Source organism: Lineus longissimus, chromosome 8 (assembly GCF_910592395.1).
Source record: "Lineus longissimus chromosome 8, tnLinLong1.2, whole genome shotgun sequence".
Lineage (NCBI taxonomy): Eukaryota > Metazoa > Nemertea > Pilidiophora > Heteronemertea > Lineidae > Lineus > Lineus longissimus.
In genome coordinates this window covers 26,816-42,517 of record NC_088315.1, presented here as the reverse complement: position 1 = coordinate 42,517, position 15,702 = coordinate 26,816, and the positions used below count along the sequence as shown (strand labels likewise).

At 42.2% G+C, this 15,702-nt stretch overlaps 1 protein-coding gene across 1 annotated transcript in view; it reads left to right on the top strand.

Moving 5' to 3' along the window:
* Positions 1-12,123, top strand: part of LOC135492091 (gamma-aminobutyric acid type B receptor subunit 2-like) — a 111,638-nt gene extending 99,515 nt beyond the window's left edge. The window contains exons 6-21 of the mRNA XM_064778263.1: positions 894-959; positions 2,319-2,504; positions 3,687-3,896; positions 4,209-4,287; positions 4,591-4,674; positions 5,045-5,195; positions 5,597-5,729; positions 6,598-6,705; positions 6,923-7,045; positions 7,213-7,323; positions 7,840-8,064; positions 10,080-10,238; positions 10,341-10,491; positions 10,941-11,097; positions 11,282-11,410; positions 11,662-12,123. Coding sequence (XP_064634333.1) covers positions 894-959; positions 2,319-2,504; positions 3,687-3,896; positions 4,209-4,287; positions 4,591-4,674; positions 5,045-5,195; positions 5,597-5,729; positions 6,598-6,705; positions 6,923-7,045; positions 7,213-7,323; positions 7,840-8,064; positions 10,080-10,238; positions 10,341-10,491; positions 10,941-11,097; positions 11,282-11,410; positions 11,662-11,905 — 2,316 coding nt within the window. The 3' untranslated portion in view covers positions 11,906-12,123. The remainder of the gene's footprint in view (positions 1-893; positions 960-2,318; positions 2,505-3,686; positions 3,897-4,208; positions 4,288-4,590; positions 4,675-5,044; positions 5,196-5,596; positions 5,730-6,597; positions 6,706-6,922; positions 7,046-7,212; positions 7,324-7,839; positions 8,065-10,079; positions 10,239-10,340; positions 10,492-10,940; positions 11,098-11,281; positions 11,411-11,661) is intronic.
* The last annotated feature ends 3,579 nt before the right edge of the window (positions 12,124-15,702 follow it).

Below are 15,702 nucleotides of genomic sequence, written 5' to 3'. Positions count from 1 at the left end.
TATAAGCTCCGGCTTTAAGGGAGTTCTTGTGTCACCACCCTATTTCAATCAGTTAATGTCTTAACCTTTTAGAACGACGCTGTATCCGATATGTAATGTTATAGACACAACTTACACAGTATGTTCGGACGTTGGATTCCTCGATCAAGTGAAGCGAATATTGGCATGTGTCTCCTTCATCACATCATGCCGTATCATTGAATAACCTCAACAACATTCAGCTGTGTTGGTCATTATTCCAATTATGTTTTTTTCCACAGTGCTATACATATCACCATGTGTTGATAACCTGATTAAACTACCACGCCATTTGCCTCACATTTAAGAAAACTACGACACTATGAACAATGATAACTGTTGATAATTCATGATCGGAGGAGCATCTCTCACCCTTGGGTCGATGTCCAGTCTCTCTCAGAGTTCTAGTTTATTGACCGTTATACAAGGACATTGCCACATGTGAGCGAATTCTCCCGATAGCAATGAGGCGCTCTAGTTGCTGCCGAACCGAATTTCCGTTGTCATTTGACATCTTCCTTATTATTGGCCACAAGACGAGTCGAGTCGACGTCGATTGTGTAGGTTATTTGATCCAATGTCTCAGATAGGGCCCCACCGTGTCTGTCATTCTCTGGAATCAAGAATCGATACTGTATGATCAGCGTAAAGCGACCTTCTAAGCCGACACGAATACACGACGTGACATTCCCTGTCATTTTTGGTGACGTTTTTGGAAGATAAGCTTGATACAACTCGTTCATGTGAAAAGAAACTTAAAACTGAACGCTGAAGTTTGGACCTATATCATGCATGTAACGCTAATACAGGTCGATATAGTTCCTGTGAAGACAAAAAAATAAGTGCAGCATTCTTATAGTCTCTTGACTTTTCAGAAACAAGACATGAGGATATTTATTGGAAACTTTGATGAGACGATGGCCAGACGGGTGTTTTGTGAGGTAGGAGTTCGGAGACATTTCCAATAAAAACAATTAAAGAGCTGGAAAACATAAGATACAACCTGGATGATATAGTCACAATAAGTCAATCTAGTCTATCTAGAAACAATAGCATAGCATTCAACAAAAATGGAAAGATAATTCCTCCACACTCTTAGGCAACTATTGCAGTATATATTTTGTTGAATGAAGCGCTCACGTGGCCACTTCCTAAAATGAAAGTGTTGGGTTTCTGTTATTGAATCTACCTGTATCTGTCCAATGTTTGTTTAATCAAATATAATGATATTAATGTAGTATAGTAGAGTCAAATCCTGATTACCGGGAGTTCAGTTCGGTCCAATATATTCAGTGATAGAACACACCTTATCACAACAAATGTCTCTAGCCGAAGAGTGCACATGAACTTGGACACATTCTCCTCATGATATCATTACAGCGCTTGCTCACTGATTACATTAGTTCTGTCTGACTACCTAGTGAATGTTGTACTGTGCGACCCAACAATATCGTCATGATGGAGATTTTGTCCAGTTTATGTTTGATGTAGCAGACATGAAGTGTGGTAAAAATGTTAACAAAAGTATCTGTCCTCAGTTGGCCTCTCGCGGTGTATCGGGCTGTTAAAAATCAATGATTTGGACCATCAGTCTGACAAGCAGCTGTCTTTCACAATGCCAGATAGCATTCTGTTTGGTAACGAGCAAATCATGCGCCTTTCTGAACATTGTTCACAAGCGTTGGTTTGGTCACAGAAGCCATCGTTGCAAGCAATAGGCACTGGAGAAAGATTTGGAACTGACAAACTGGATAGTAAATGGCCCGAATAGAATTCCGTATATAGCGTTATGTGTGGTAATGGGCCAGTTACACAGATCTTGAGACATGATCAGCTTCTGGGGTGTAGTTGGTACAGTCTCTACATTTATTGAGCTGCTGCAAGAGAAGACAAAGACGGTGTTACTTATGTTCAAAGTAACAGTAGATAGTAGTTTATTGCTACTAACAAATTATCAACTCTATCCAATGATCGGCTCCCAAGTGATTCGTTGACCGTTGTAGATGCTTCTTCTGCTATCTGAGTGGCATTCTGGTCAGCTCTCTGTCTAATGAACAAGAGTAAGCGTGCTCGGTCCCCGGAGGTGCAGCCGGACATTTGTCATCAGATTCTGGCTGATGATCCGATGTCAGCCCGGGGGATCGATAAAGATCAGTCTCAACCTGAACCGATTCTCCATCGAATCAGGATAACGAGCTTCATCAGGCTGAGTCTTGTAATGCTGGGATAGAGAAAGCCAGTTCATGTCGTACAGTTTGGTTTTCTCTCTTGTGACTGTGACCATTGTTTAATTGTTCCAGGCGTACAAGCTCAGTCTGTTCGGCCCGAAACATGTGTGGATGGTGCTAGGCTGGTGGAAGGATGACTGGTGGAAGGTCCAGGACGTCGACTGTACCTTAGGACAGATGATGGAAGCAATCGATGGCTACTTCGCCACAGATATACTGCAGCTGAGTACTTCTCCCTTGAAGACAATAGCAGGGAAGGTAAAATGCCTTTGTTTCCTGGACATCCATCCTGGGAGATTTAAAACTTCTTCACCGGCCCATTTGTTTTGGTCTATGAAGTGATGCTGTGTCTACTTAACTAAGAGTTGTCTGTTTTACAGACAGTTCTAGGCAACTGATTGGCTTACCTCTGAATAACATAGTATCAAATATTTTGATTGCGAAACATCAACTAAAAAGTAAACCAACTCCGAATGACCTTTGGAATGAAAACTGCCGTTTTTGCCTTTGCTAATTCATTATTGAATAGTGCACTCCCTTCAGGCAAGGTTCAATGCGTGTGTCTCGGTTTAAGTGTTGATGGCACAGTAATTCAATCAAACCACAATGGTGTGTTTAACTGCGCAAAAATTAATGGAATGCCAAATTTATCATTGCGTTTTTCCATAGAAATCAAAGTGATTTATGGCATTTGTGATCTCACTGCTAGTTTGATTGCTTCGAAAGATTACCGGCGGATATTGCAAGAGAGCAAGTGGGAATCCAATGGTCCGATACTTATCGTCGCTTAAGGAATGAAGCCGTGGTGATTAGCATTAATTGATCACATAAAATATGCATTGTTCAGTTCTTATAGAGAGCTGATTTGGTCCGTGATGCATTCAATTCTATTCGTTCCTAAATTCGCTTGGATTTACCCGAGAATGAATTGGACATCTCGGGATTGGGGATCATCCATCACTCTGGCCATGTCTTTAACAGGTCATTGGCGATATAGCCCGATTAATATCTTAAATGAAAAACAAGTATGGCATCGTTTAGCTCTAATTATCAGAGTTGCATATAAAACGGCTCATTAAAGAAGCTTTCAACTACACTTCTATCAACCCTGACGACACAAATGTAGTGTCACTTCGCCAAACACCAGGGTTGTTGGCGTCCAAAGACTTCAAGTCCAAACTACTTAAATCAAATATGCTTAACACAGAATAGTTTGCAGCATCTTTCTTTGAAAGAGAATCCATTTTGCGATAAAATGCCACGCAGCAACGGAAAAGCCACAATCTTTAAAGTTGAAGAAAGTGTCTTTCGGAAACAAGAATAGCCTACTGGATGTTCATTAGTTAAAGCTAACATGAAGTTATATGAGTGAACATGCAAATGAAATGTTCATGGACCTGTAAAACGGTGTGTTTAAGTAGTCTGACTATTGTTCTTCAGACTGCCTCTGGCTACAAGAAAAGGTATGACAGGCGAAGAGGAGAGGAGTACAGCAAGTACCACGGGTATGCCTACGATGGTATCTGGGTGATTGCCAAGGCACTGGACACCATCATACGCCAGCAAGATGGCAACTCGACGCTCGAGGATGATCTCAGAACTGTAATAATCCACCAGGCGTTAAATGAGACCGATTTTCGGGGCGTGACGGTAAGAACATGAGTAGACTGCAATCCCAGTATTTGCAACTGCAGAATCAGGTCTCAGTCATTCTTTTGGATAATGTGTCCGCCCTAATTAGACTACAACATGGGGATTTATTGTCTAGACCATCATCCCATACAGGAATAGAAAATCCATGGAATCATGTGTGTACAGAGTTCATGGGTAGGCCTCTGTCCCACAAGGAGCTGAAACAGGTACCTTGCTTAATTCAGCTTCTCCGAATTTCTAAACTCTCCTTGTGGTTCGGATTCAACATTGTCTTAATACAATGAAAACCCGAAAATGCTTCTGCTTCAGGGTCAAATCCAGTTCCTCAACGGTGATAGGCTTGGGGAAATAGCTGTCTTACAATTCCAAGGAGATTCCAAAAACTTACGTAAGTGTTTTTAGATCTAAATATGTAACATATCTCTTAAACATAATGTATTTTCAGAAGCAACATCTGCATGACTGTGATGCCAGTGTTGCCTGCTGGTGTTTCTGCAGTCTACTGGCGAGACCACTTGTCAGATCTTACTGATGCCTGTTCCCTATGCCACATTGGAGAACACAGTTCGGCCCAGTTTAACACAAAAAGGCAGAGAGCTTTTTCTCTCATTCTTGGACTCCTTTTCTGTATTTCTTGTACGTTTTTTCCCTGGCTGCGAGTCGGTATACTGCACATATCTTTTGATTTCAGAGGGTGTCATGAAGAAAGTTGGTGAATTCCATGCAATTACCAAAAGGTTATTTTTATATGAGAGCAGTCCAATCAAGTGGAGAGGTAAGTAATTAGCTTGATAGTGTATTATCCCCTTGTCATTGTTGTAAAAGTTAAGCAATGTGGTGATCAGAATTATATTGCAATGGTAGAGTATCTCACCCTGTTTCCAATTAGAGAAATGTTAATGTTATTGAGCTGGAGTAACGGATCGGACACATTTAAATCTCTTGCACTCTTGGCTACAGTCTATAAATCACCGCACTTTATTGCATGGAGCACCTTTTTATTGTATATTCACTGGCCAATCATTGTTTCTAACTGTCTTCATCAGTGATCAGTTTGTTTTGCTGGCGACTTCTCATCTAACGCCCTCTGTCTAAAGTTGATTGAACTGCTAATATCAAGTCCTTTGAACTATCTTCTTCTCTAGGAAATCAGCCCCCTCTCGACCGATTGTACATGGATGAAGAGCTGGAGCGTGTTCAGCTTCCCATCTATATCATTCTCGGTATCCTATCTGGCCTGGGAATAATCTTTGCCATATGCTTGATATACGTTAATGTGAGATTTAGAAAACATAGGTAAGCAACAAGAGGTGTTGGCATTTGTAAAAAGGATCAATAATCTACTAATGCTTTGGGCTTGAAAACATGAAAATGATAAGAGATGCATGGATGTTTACAATTAAGTTTCTTGGTATTGGCCTCATATTCCTAAAACATACCTGCTGTTGTATAGAAATTGAAAGGTGGCTGGCCTGCATGATATGTTTCAACTGTTTCTACTGTTGGACTCGACTCTTCTGATATAACCTTGCTCCTTCATACTTGGTGTATAATTTATTACACATAGAGCCCATACTTGAGAAACCACCCCTCAGTCCTCTGGCAAATACTATGTATATATCTTTGCAATCTCACAGGAATAAATCATCAGGACTTTTCTCTCCTCTATTTTCATGCAACTTAACTGTATTCACCAGGTACATCAAGATGTCAAGCCCGCAGATGAACAACTTGATCATCGTCGGGTGTATCCTCAGTTACTTCAGTGTCTTCCTGTTGGGGGTCGATGGTGGCCTGGTACACCCCGACCTCTTCCCAATCATCTGTGTGGTATGTATATTGAATAGTACTCATTCGGCATCAATATTCCTAGTCAATCCTTCATGCCTGGTTACTCTACAGGCCATGTTATAACCTTATGGTGGTTACTCTTCAGGCCATGTTATAACATTATGGTGGTTACTCTTCAGGCCATGTTATGACCTTATGGTCGTTACTCTTCAGGCCATGTTATAGCCTTATGGTCGTAACTCTACAGGCCATCATCTTATAACCTTATGGTGGTTTCTCTTCAGGCCATGTTATGACCTTATGGTCGTTACTCTTCAGGCCATGTTATGACTTTAAGGTGGTTACTCTTTAGGCCATGTTATAGCCTTATGGTCGTAACTCTACAGGCCATCATGTTATAACCTTATGGTGGTTTCTCTACAGGCCATGTTATGACCTTATGGTCGTTACTCTTCAGGCCATGTTATGACCTTAAGGTGGTTACTCTTCAGGCCATGTTATGACCTTATGGTCGTTACTCTACAGGCCATCATGTTATAACCTTATGGTGGTTTCCTACAGGCCATGTTATGACCTTATGGTCGTTACTCTTCAGGCCATGTTATGACCTTAAGGTGGTTACTCTTCAGGCCATGTTATGACCTTATGGTCGTTTCTCTACAGGCCATGTTATGACCTTATGGTCGTTACTCTACAGGCCATTATGTTATAACCTTATGGTGGTTTCTCTACAGGCCATGTTATGACCTTATGGTCGTTACTCTACAGGCCATCATGTTATAACCTTATGGTGGTTTCTCTACAGGCCATGTTATGACCTTATGGTTATTACTCTTCAGGCCATGTTATGACCTTATGGTCGTTACTCTTCAGGCCATGTTATGACCTTATGGTTATTACTCTTCAGGCTCGCTCGTGGATATTAGCAATTGGGTTCACATTTTCATTCGGTGCCATGTTCAGCAAAACGTGGAGGGTCCATGCTATATTCACAAATATAAAAATGAATAAAAAGGTAAGAAATATTTTGGTCTTACCTGATGTTCCAAATGCTCTTATATCATCTAATTTGTAATACTCTTCAGATTGTACTAGTTCTGGATGGGTACAGTACTTTATATAATGTAAGGGACTCTGGATTTGTATGAAGTGATCACACAATCATGAAAAGAAAAGCTGGCAGTTTCTTTTGGCATCTCGTTGTTAGTCAACTATGTTCTCTCTTCTTTGAGGTCATCAAAGATTACAAGTTAATGTTGATGGTGTGTGTACTGCTCCTGCTGGACTTATCCATACTAGTAGCTTGGCAGATCGTCGACCCTTTGCGCAGAAAAACCAAGAAAATGCCTCTCAGGGTAGGTTGCTGTATTACTTTTTATCTTGGATTAAATGCAAAGTCACTGAAAGAAAAAACGGACATTTCATCATTGCCACAAAAATGAGTAGCAGTCCCAGATATTGGATACTGCTTAACTGACATGACACAATTAACCAATATAATCCATTTGTTATGTTGTTTCAGATTCTGACACCAGATGGAGATAGAGCCGTGGTGCCTCTGCTCGAGTATTGTCATAGCCAGTACATGACTGTGTGGATGGGTGCTATCTATGCATATAAAGGATTATTACTTGTAAGTAACCACACCTTTAGTTTAAATTGGAAGTGGCGGTTACTGTGAGGTTATATTTCTTGAAGCTTAGGGGAATCGTATCTTCAAACTTTTCACTTTTCACTTCAGTCCCAAAAGTTTTTTGACTTTGAACATTTTTCAAAATGTTGAACTTATGAAAGGAATAGGGTCAGAAAAATTTTCTAAGACCAAATATTTTTTTCACTTTTTACTGCTTAAAATGAACCAAAATCATTAGTCCCAAAACTTTTTTGACTCTGAAAATTTTTCAAAATTTTGAAATGATTCAATGATGAAAAAAACATGACATTGGGACAACGTCCTGACATATTTCGATTACCAATCGTTGATACAGCTTGTTATTTGCTGTTGGCAATGAGCCATTTTTTTTGGCCGTATTATGCCCCCAAACCTGTAATCAAACCGTTCCAGAGGAAATAACTGGTTGGTGAATTTTCTTTTGAAATTGAATAATCTCATTTCCTTTACGCTCAGTAACTTCTGTGTCTGTTTCAGGTATTCGGTTGCTTCCTAGCGTGGGAAACGCGTCATGTCAGTATCCCTGCCCTCAACGATTCAAAGTACATAGGGATGAGTGTATATAACACGGTGATCATGTGTATAGCTGGTGCAGCAGTGTCAGTCGTGATCCAGAACCAACTCAATGCCTCTTTCACCATCATCGGACTCTTCATCATTTTTTGTACTTCCATTACATTATGCCTAGTTTTTTTACCAAAGGTGAGTTACTCTCTGATTAGATGATAATTCAAAATAATAATGTTTGCCAGCATATCAAAGTTTTGAATATGATTATCTCAAGAAATCAAAGTTGTCTGAAACTTATAGTTATAGGCAAGTCGCCATCTCTTGTGTAAATATTAGTATCTGACATCTATTCATTCTTGGTATCACCAGGGTGACCCAAAATTGTGCATAACCTCTGTGATGACTTGGAAACCATGACAATGTTTGGTTTTCTTGGCAGGCTGAGCTTTTATCGGCCACGAATTTTATGATTAATTAATGTCACAATAAATATTTCAATGTATACTTTGGTGATAATTTTTCATTTGCACCCTCTGCCGCCAGATTGCACACGTGAGTCGTTTTCGTCATTTACAAGCTATTTCTGTATTAGATTGACCCACGTTTTATATCCCATCAACTTTGTTTAACTTCCATCAAAGCTTGTTCGTTCTTGGCTATAAAGGCTTATATCTTGTTCGTTCTTGGCTAAAGGCTTATATCTTCTCAAGAGCTTAGAAGTATCCCCTGAGGTTTACCAAAACAAATCATAACCAAGCTGTGGTGCTTTTTTGATAACTCAGGAAAATAGAAGCACCAAGATGAGCAGTTTGGAGCCATCTAAACGACTGAATATAACAGCATTGACATAATCAGGGCTGTTAATTCTATATTTTAATCTGATGTGTATATATGGTTTCATTATGAATTTCGCCAATAACCCGTAAAACTCTGATTGTGTAACCTGGCCTTCTTTGGGCTTCTGATCGCATGTGCAATGGATTTCCTGCTGTGTTTCTTGCTTGTTTTCATTTCCCTAAAACTAACTACTCTTCAACAGTTGGCTGCATACATTCTGAGAATAGCATGGGGATTAATCGAATAGCATGGGTATTCATCAAAAGAAAATCCGTTCCGCCATGCCTAAAGCTCTGTACACACTGACAACATTTTGGGAAACATGTTGGCCAACATGTTGTCCAGGTGCGATGTTATCGAAAATGTTGGCAGTGTGTACAGTTCGGAAACATTCGGTAACATGTTGGCCAAATGTTGCTCAAATGTTGTCGAAATAATACAAAATCAATTTTGTTGCCGAGATGCTAATGATGTTGTCGAGTTTTATCCAATCAGAAATAGGCCACAAATCACATGATCTACCTTAAGCCATGTGATGTAGTCAAAATGGCAGCCTCAAGCAAGGAATGGTTACTGAGTGAAGTTGAACAACTTATTGCAGTATGAGAAAGTTGTGCCTGTTTATGGGATGTAACATCCAGGGAATATAAAGACAAGAACAAAAAGAAAGCTGCTATTCTAGAAATAGCTACAAAATTTGCCCCATGCTGGTGTCTCATATAAATCCATGGTCTTGTCCACACTCTTTTCTCATCTTTACGTCTTCTTCGCCGTCTTTCAATCAGGATACGTAAAATTATGGCAGAGCCACCGACAATACATCTTCTTCTCTTGGAATCTTCCATTGTTTATGAATTTCCCTCAAAAATATTCCCTCAAAAATCCTCATTTCTCGGAAACATTCGACAACAAGTTGCCCAACATGTTGTCGAATGTTGTCATGTGTATACAGGGCAAAATTTTCGATAACATCGCACCTGGACAACATGTTGGCCAACATGTTTCCCAAAATGTTGTCAGTGTGTACAGAGCTTAAAGCTATCCTGTTGACAAGTGTAGTTGATGAACTGATGCTAGTACAACGTTATGGTTAGGTTTTTACAGTATAATTAACAACACCACAAAACGTCAAGATCCACTCTCCAACGTTGTACCCTCTTTTTTGCTGAATGTGGCACAGCATCGTTTGTAAAGCGACCTCTACTGTGCATGCCCCAAATCGTGGATGACCGTGGGGTGATTCATTTAACGCACTACAAGTGACTTCTCGATCACTTCTTCAAAGGAGTAGAGTTGTTAGATGTTCCTGCGACTATTACAGTATGGCGAGAGAAATAATATATTATTAAAATAGATTGTCTTGTTTTCAGTTAATACAAATACGCAAAGATCCTAAAGGAGAGGAGCGGCGACTCCGGGCCACGATAAAGAAAGTTTCTAAAAAAGATAGCAATACGTTCAATGATCTCCATCAAAACATACGGAATTTAACGGATGAAAGCATCCGCTTAAAGAAAGTTTTAGAAGAGGTAAGTGAGTAGTAGTGCGTTGTTTGGGTCACTAGAACAAGCTGTAGTTGTCTTATATGTCTGCACCGTGATGATGTCACCATCTGACTTTTGTCTTTTCAGAAAATGCGTATATTACAAGAGCTCATGGAACAGTTAGGTGAAGATGCTCTAGTAGATGGTGTTGATGGTCGCTCCCCAATGCATAAGTCTGTGATGGCATTGAAAACTGCTAATAACACTTCTCCAGCTCACCAGTATCACATTTCTCAAGGTATCTCATGATAGATGAAGATTGTAGCCGATGTTGTCACCATGATCTGTGCTTGCACGCTCATATCGGTCACGTCATTTTTCCATTCTAAATGTACCAGTTTTTTAATTGAGTCTAAAATTGTGTATATTGTCTTACATTCATAACATCATTGTTTCAAGACGAGTGACACTTCCAAATCAGTTAAATTAATATAGTGATAGGTTTTGCTGAGGAGATACCAGTCATATGATGAGTGTTATATTAACTAAGGACACAAGGAATGCTCAGGTTCAGGTACTTGATTGGTACTCACGAATATGGTTTATAAACATCTTGTAGGATTATTCCTAGAATCTCTCGAGTTCAAAAGACATCAATGCAGGAAATGGCCATGTTGTTGTAGTGGGTCTACACTCTATACAGCTATTGACTGACTTCTGACACTTCTTCCTTATGCTCTGTTTCAGGTTCCTTATACCCTGAAGATACTGACTCTATGTTCTCTTCGTCAAGCGTCACCAATCTGTGGCCTGTGGATTCGTCCAGTCCTCACAGGCTTTACATCTCATCTCGTGAGAGAACCTCCAGTATCATCACAGAGAATATAGAAATGTCAGAAATAGGGTAAGACTTCCCTGGGTTGGCGCTTGTATCTTGCAGCTGACATATGCTGTGTCTGGTTAAAACTTATTCCTTGAAACATTGTATGTCTAACAGCTATCGAACTGTATCTACATATTAAGTTATTACACCACCGGACAGCAACTCTTGTCCATTCTTACTTACTAACGTGCATGTGTCCTTGCAGAAAGAAGCCGTCCTCCCTGTCCAGCCGGTCCTCCGACAAAGATGCCATGAAGAGATACAGCAAGGTCTATTTTGATCTAGATACCTCGGATGAGGACCCAGTCATGGAGAGCACTCCTCTCAAAGACAGGTAAGGAGCATACTAGACAGATCCAAGTATTGTTATAGTAGCAGTAAAGGTAGTCATCTGTAGTCCAGTCGTAAATATTTTGTCCCCATCGTCCGGGGCTCTCGAGCCAATATGCCAAGTTCGTCCGGACCAGGTCAAGACTGGCATAATTGATGGGTGAATACTCTGTTCGAATTTGCAACACACCGAGTCCAACATGCAGGCAATGCCAGACCAGTTCTTACAGCGTGTCTTATTTTTTTCTATTTCAGAGCAATAGCCATGATATGTAACTCGAGCCGCACTCCTTCCTACACTGGCCTCAAGTACCTGGCCGACCCGACCCTCCGCGAGACCGCCATTCTCCACGACTCGGACACATGCAGTTACCACAGTCTTCCAGGTTTGCTGATTCTCATCCATCCCCAGGAAAAGTTTGGATTCATTTCAAATGTAACACTCGGGTTTTTTTTACTCCATGAGACCTGTAACCTGGCTAGTGCAGACAATGTATGAGCCTTGACGCCTATCAAACTATGAAGTGGATGATTGCATTACTTCAAAATAGTACGGACAGTTGTCATGATTGTATGACGACGTAGATGAACCTTTGGACAAAGTAGCTGTACATTTTTATTAAAAAAAGAAAATGATCTGGCACAGGTCTCATGGATGCATCGACGACTGATAGTGGGGATGGGGAGCCTCGAGAAGGCAGATCTCGTGGACGCATCGACGACTGATAGAAGGGAGGGGGAGCCTCGAGAAGGCAGATTATGTGGACTCATCGACGACTGATGGAGGGGGAGGGGGGAGCCTCGAGGAGGCAGATCTCGTGGACGCATCGACGACTAATAGAGGGGGAGGGGGAGCCTCGAGAAGGCAGATCTCGTGGACGCATCGACGACTGATAGAAGGGAGGGGGAGCCTCGAGAAGGCAGATCTCGTGGACGCATCGACGACTGATAGAAGGGAGGGGGAGCCTCGAGAAGGCAGATCTCGTGGACGCATCGACGACTGATAGAAGGGGAGGGGGAGCCTCGAGAAGGCAGATCTCGTGGACGCATCGACGACTGATAGAAGGGAGGGGGAGCCTCGAGAAGGCAGATTCTGTAGACTCATCGACGACTGATGGAGGGGGAGGGGGGAGCCTCGAGAAGGCAGATCCTGTTGACTCATCGACGACTGATAGAGGGGGAGCTTCGAGAAGGCAGATCCTGTGGACGCATTGACGACTGATAGAGGGGGAGGGGGAGCCTCGAGAAGGCAGATCCTGTGGACGCATTGACGACTGATAGAAGGGGGGGGGAGCCTCGAGAAGGCAGATCTCGTGGACGCATCGACGACTGATAGAGGGGGAGGTGAGCCTTGAGAAGGCGGATCCTGTGGACGCATCGACGACTGATAGAAGGGGAGTGGGGAGCCTCGAGATGGCAGATCTCATGGTCGCATCGAAGACTGATGGAGGGGGAGGGGGGAGCCTCGAGAAGGCAGATCTCGTGGACGCATCGACGACTGATGAAGGGAGATTGGGAGCCTCGAGAAGGCAGATCCTGTGGACGCATCGACGACTAATAGAGGGGGAGGGGGAGCTTCGAGAAGGCAGATCTCGTGGACGCATCGACGACTGATAGAAGGGAGAGGGAGCCTCGAGAAGGCAGATCTCGTGGACGCATCGACGACTGATAGAAGGGGAGTGGGGAGCCTCGGGAAAGCAGATCTCGTGGACGCATCGACGACTGATAGAAGGGAGAGGGAGCCTCGAGAAGGCAGATCTCGTGGACACATCGACGACTGATAGAAGGGGAGTGGGGAGCCTCGAGAAGGCAGATCTCGTGGACGCATCGACGACTGATGGAGGGGGAGGGGAAGACTCGAGAAGGCAGATCTCGTGGACGCATCGACGACTGATGGAGAGGGAGGGGGGCCTCGAGAAGGCAGATCTCGTGGACGCATCGACGACTGATAGAGGGGAGAGGGGCCTCGAGAAGGCAGATCTCGTGGACGCATCGACCACTGAAAGAGGGGGAGGGGGAGCCTCGAGAAGGCAGATCTCCGGGACGCATCGACGACTGATAGAGGGGAGGGGGAGGCTCGAGAAGGCAGATCTCGTGGACGCATCAACAACTGATAGAGGGGAGGGGGGGGGGGGGGGGCTCGAGAAGGCAGATCTCGTAGACGCATCCACAACTGGCGGGACTTGCTGTGGTATCTGTCAGTAGTTAACATGCACTGCTATGTGCAGTCTCAGTATATACAGTGTTAGATGCCAGATAACTCATGATATTATGAAAATTTTTCTTTTCTAAACATCTATGTTCACTGGTGGTGTAATATCTTAACAAATTGACAACATTAACAACTGCATGATATTTTGTATGCAGTTAAATTGTACTTATTGGCTGTGTCAGTGATGTTTTGTGATTCAAGTTACATTTCAAAGACTTCGCCGTTGTTTAGGAAACTGTTTGTTTACGTATCATTTATTTAGCTTTTGTTGACATAGCTCGTCGCGGAAAGAACTCTCTCCAGTTACACTGAGGAACGTAGTTAGGAATCTCCAAAAGGTGCATGATCTCCCCTTTGATCATGTCATATCATATGGTATGAACTGAATATTTGGGGGATATCGTTTTATCGTAAACGGCAACTTAAAGCTGTTATTCACATCCCTCGGTCCAGCTCTTGTAACACATTCAAGTAGAACTTTTTGTTTGAAGTTGTTTAGCGTAGTTTTATCTTAGCACACTTCACGCATGTCTTGCATGCAAAGGCGTATTCTTAGGCACGATTTCTCACAATTTAAGTGGTTATGCATGCACTTTTGACGATCGGACACAGATTGAGGCAAATAGCACACTATTTATTTGTGATTCGAATTATGTTCTGTCAATTGATTTCTTGCAGATCAAACGTGAACGTACCATGGGTTATGTTGCATGGCCGATCATATAGCATGGGTAGATATCTTGTTATGTGTTGTCTTTGGTCTCGTCCGAAACATTGTCCGACCACTTACATATGGTTTCGCAACAAACTTACCCACACACGTCCAGTCTACAACCCAGCGGTGTCTGAATAATGTTGATAACACAAGCATTTAAGATGTCTTTGATTGACAAATACGTGTTCTACAATTGGCTCATCAGTTTTTGTTCAGTTGATTTTATGAATGGAAAAAAAGATTTGTTGGAATGCTCAAGTTGAGAAATCAAACTTTGATTTATTAGACATCGACGAGTAGTGTATACCTTTACCAATTCCTGCCCCAACCCCTATCCAAACTACTGCCTCAACCAAATGACAGATAATTGTGTTATTGAAGCTGATAGATTATGGAACAATTCCGATGAGCCTAGTAAGCCTGGTTGCGTGGGCATGCTCAATCGACCAACCTGATTACTAAGTATTCGGTTAGAACTTTATACCTATGTCCAATCGTACCTGTTCCCATGGATAATGAAGCGTCTCAAAAGAGGTTACCCTACTTTTTCGTCTTGGCAAACCTCCTTTGATGACCTGCTTACCACGATTAGCGTAGTGCATCCCTGGCCCATGGATACTCAGGGGTGCCAGGTTATGTATGTGTCATTTGGTTGCTACAGTCTTCTGCATGCCTCCTTCGTCCAGACGTCATTACTAACCCGACTAACTCATAACTAACATTACTAACTTTCAGAGCATGAAGATGTGACCGACCCCACCACGTCACTGCTATCGTAACTTGGTATGTTCCTCGTAGACACAGATTGGCCACCCTCAGCTCAGTGTCCCTTCATCGGTCAAACAAGGACGCTTAATTTGCTTTTCACTCGATCCTTGACACACTTGCCAAACTTAACCTAAATGCATTTGCAAGTTAGCTGAAAACAGTAATCAGTAAAATAGGTATTAGTTAGCAAGCATTATGTGGACTATACAATCTTCACGCCATTTTTTGACAATTTATTCGGAACTCGCTTTCTAAAAAAGGCGCATCCCCCTATTGCGCAAACATCCTCATTATTACCAGCGATATGAGAGTCGCCATACCAAGTCCGCAAAAGGTTATAACTACGTGAAGCTAGTTAGTTAAAAGCTTTGGGTCGCAATGAGAACCTGATTGCTCTGGGCAATAGCCATTGACGTGGTCCACAAGAAGAAGATAGCATCAGCCAGATGGTCTTCTTCATCAATCCATTCGGACCAAGCTGAGGTTCGACAATTTGTAAGATTCAAATTCATTTTGATAATCAGACTGAGGCAGCATTCAAGCAGACTGGTACTTGATTCATATTTGAGTCATTATTAGCATCGCAATAAGCAGCGATCAT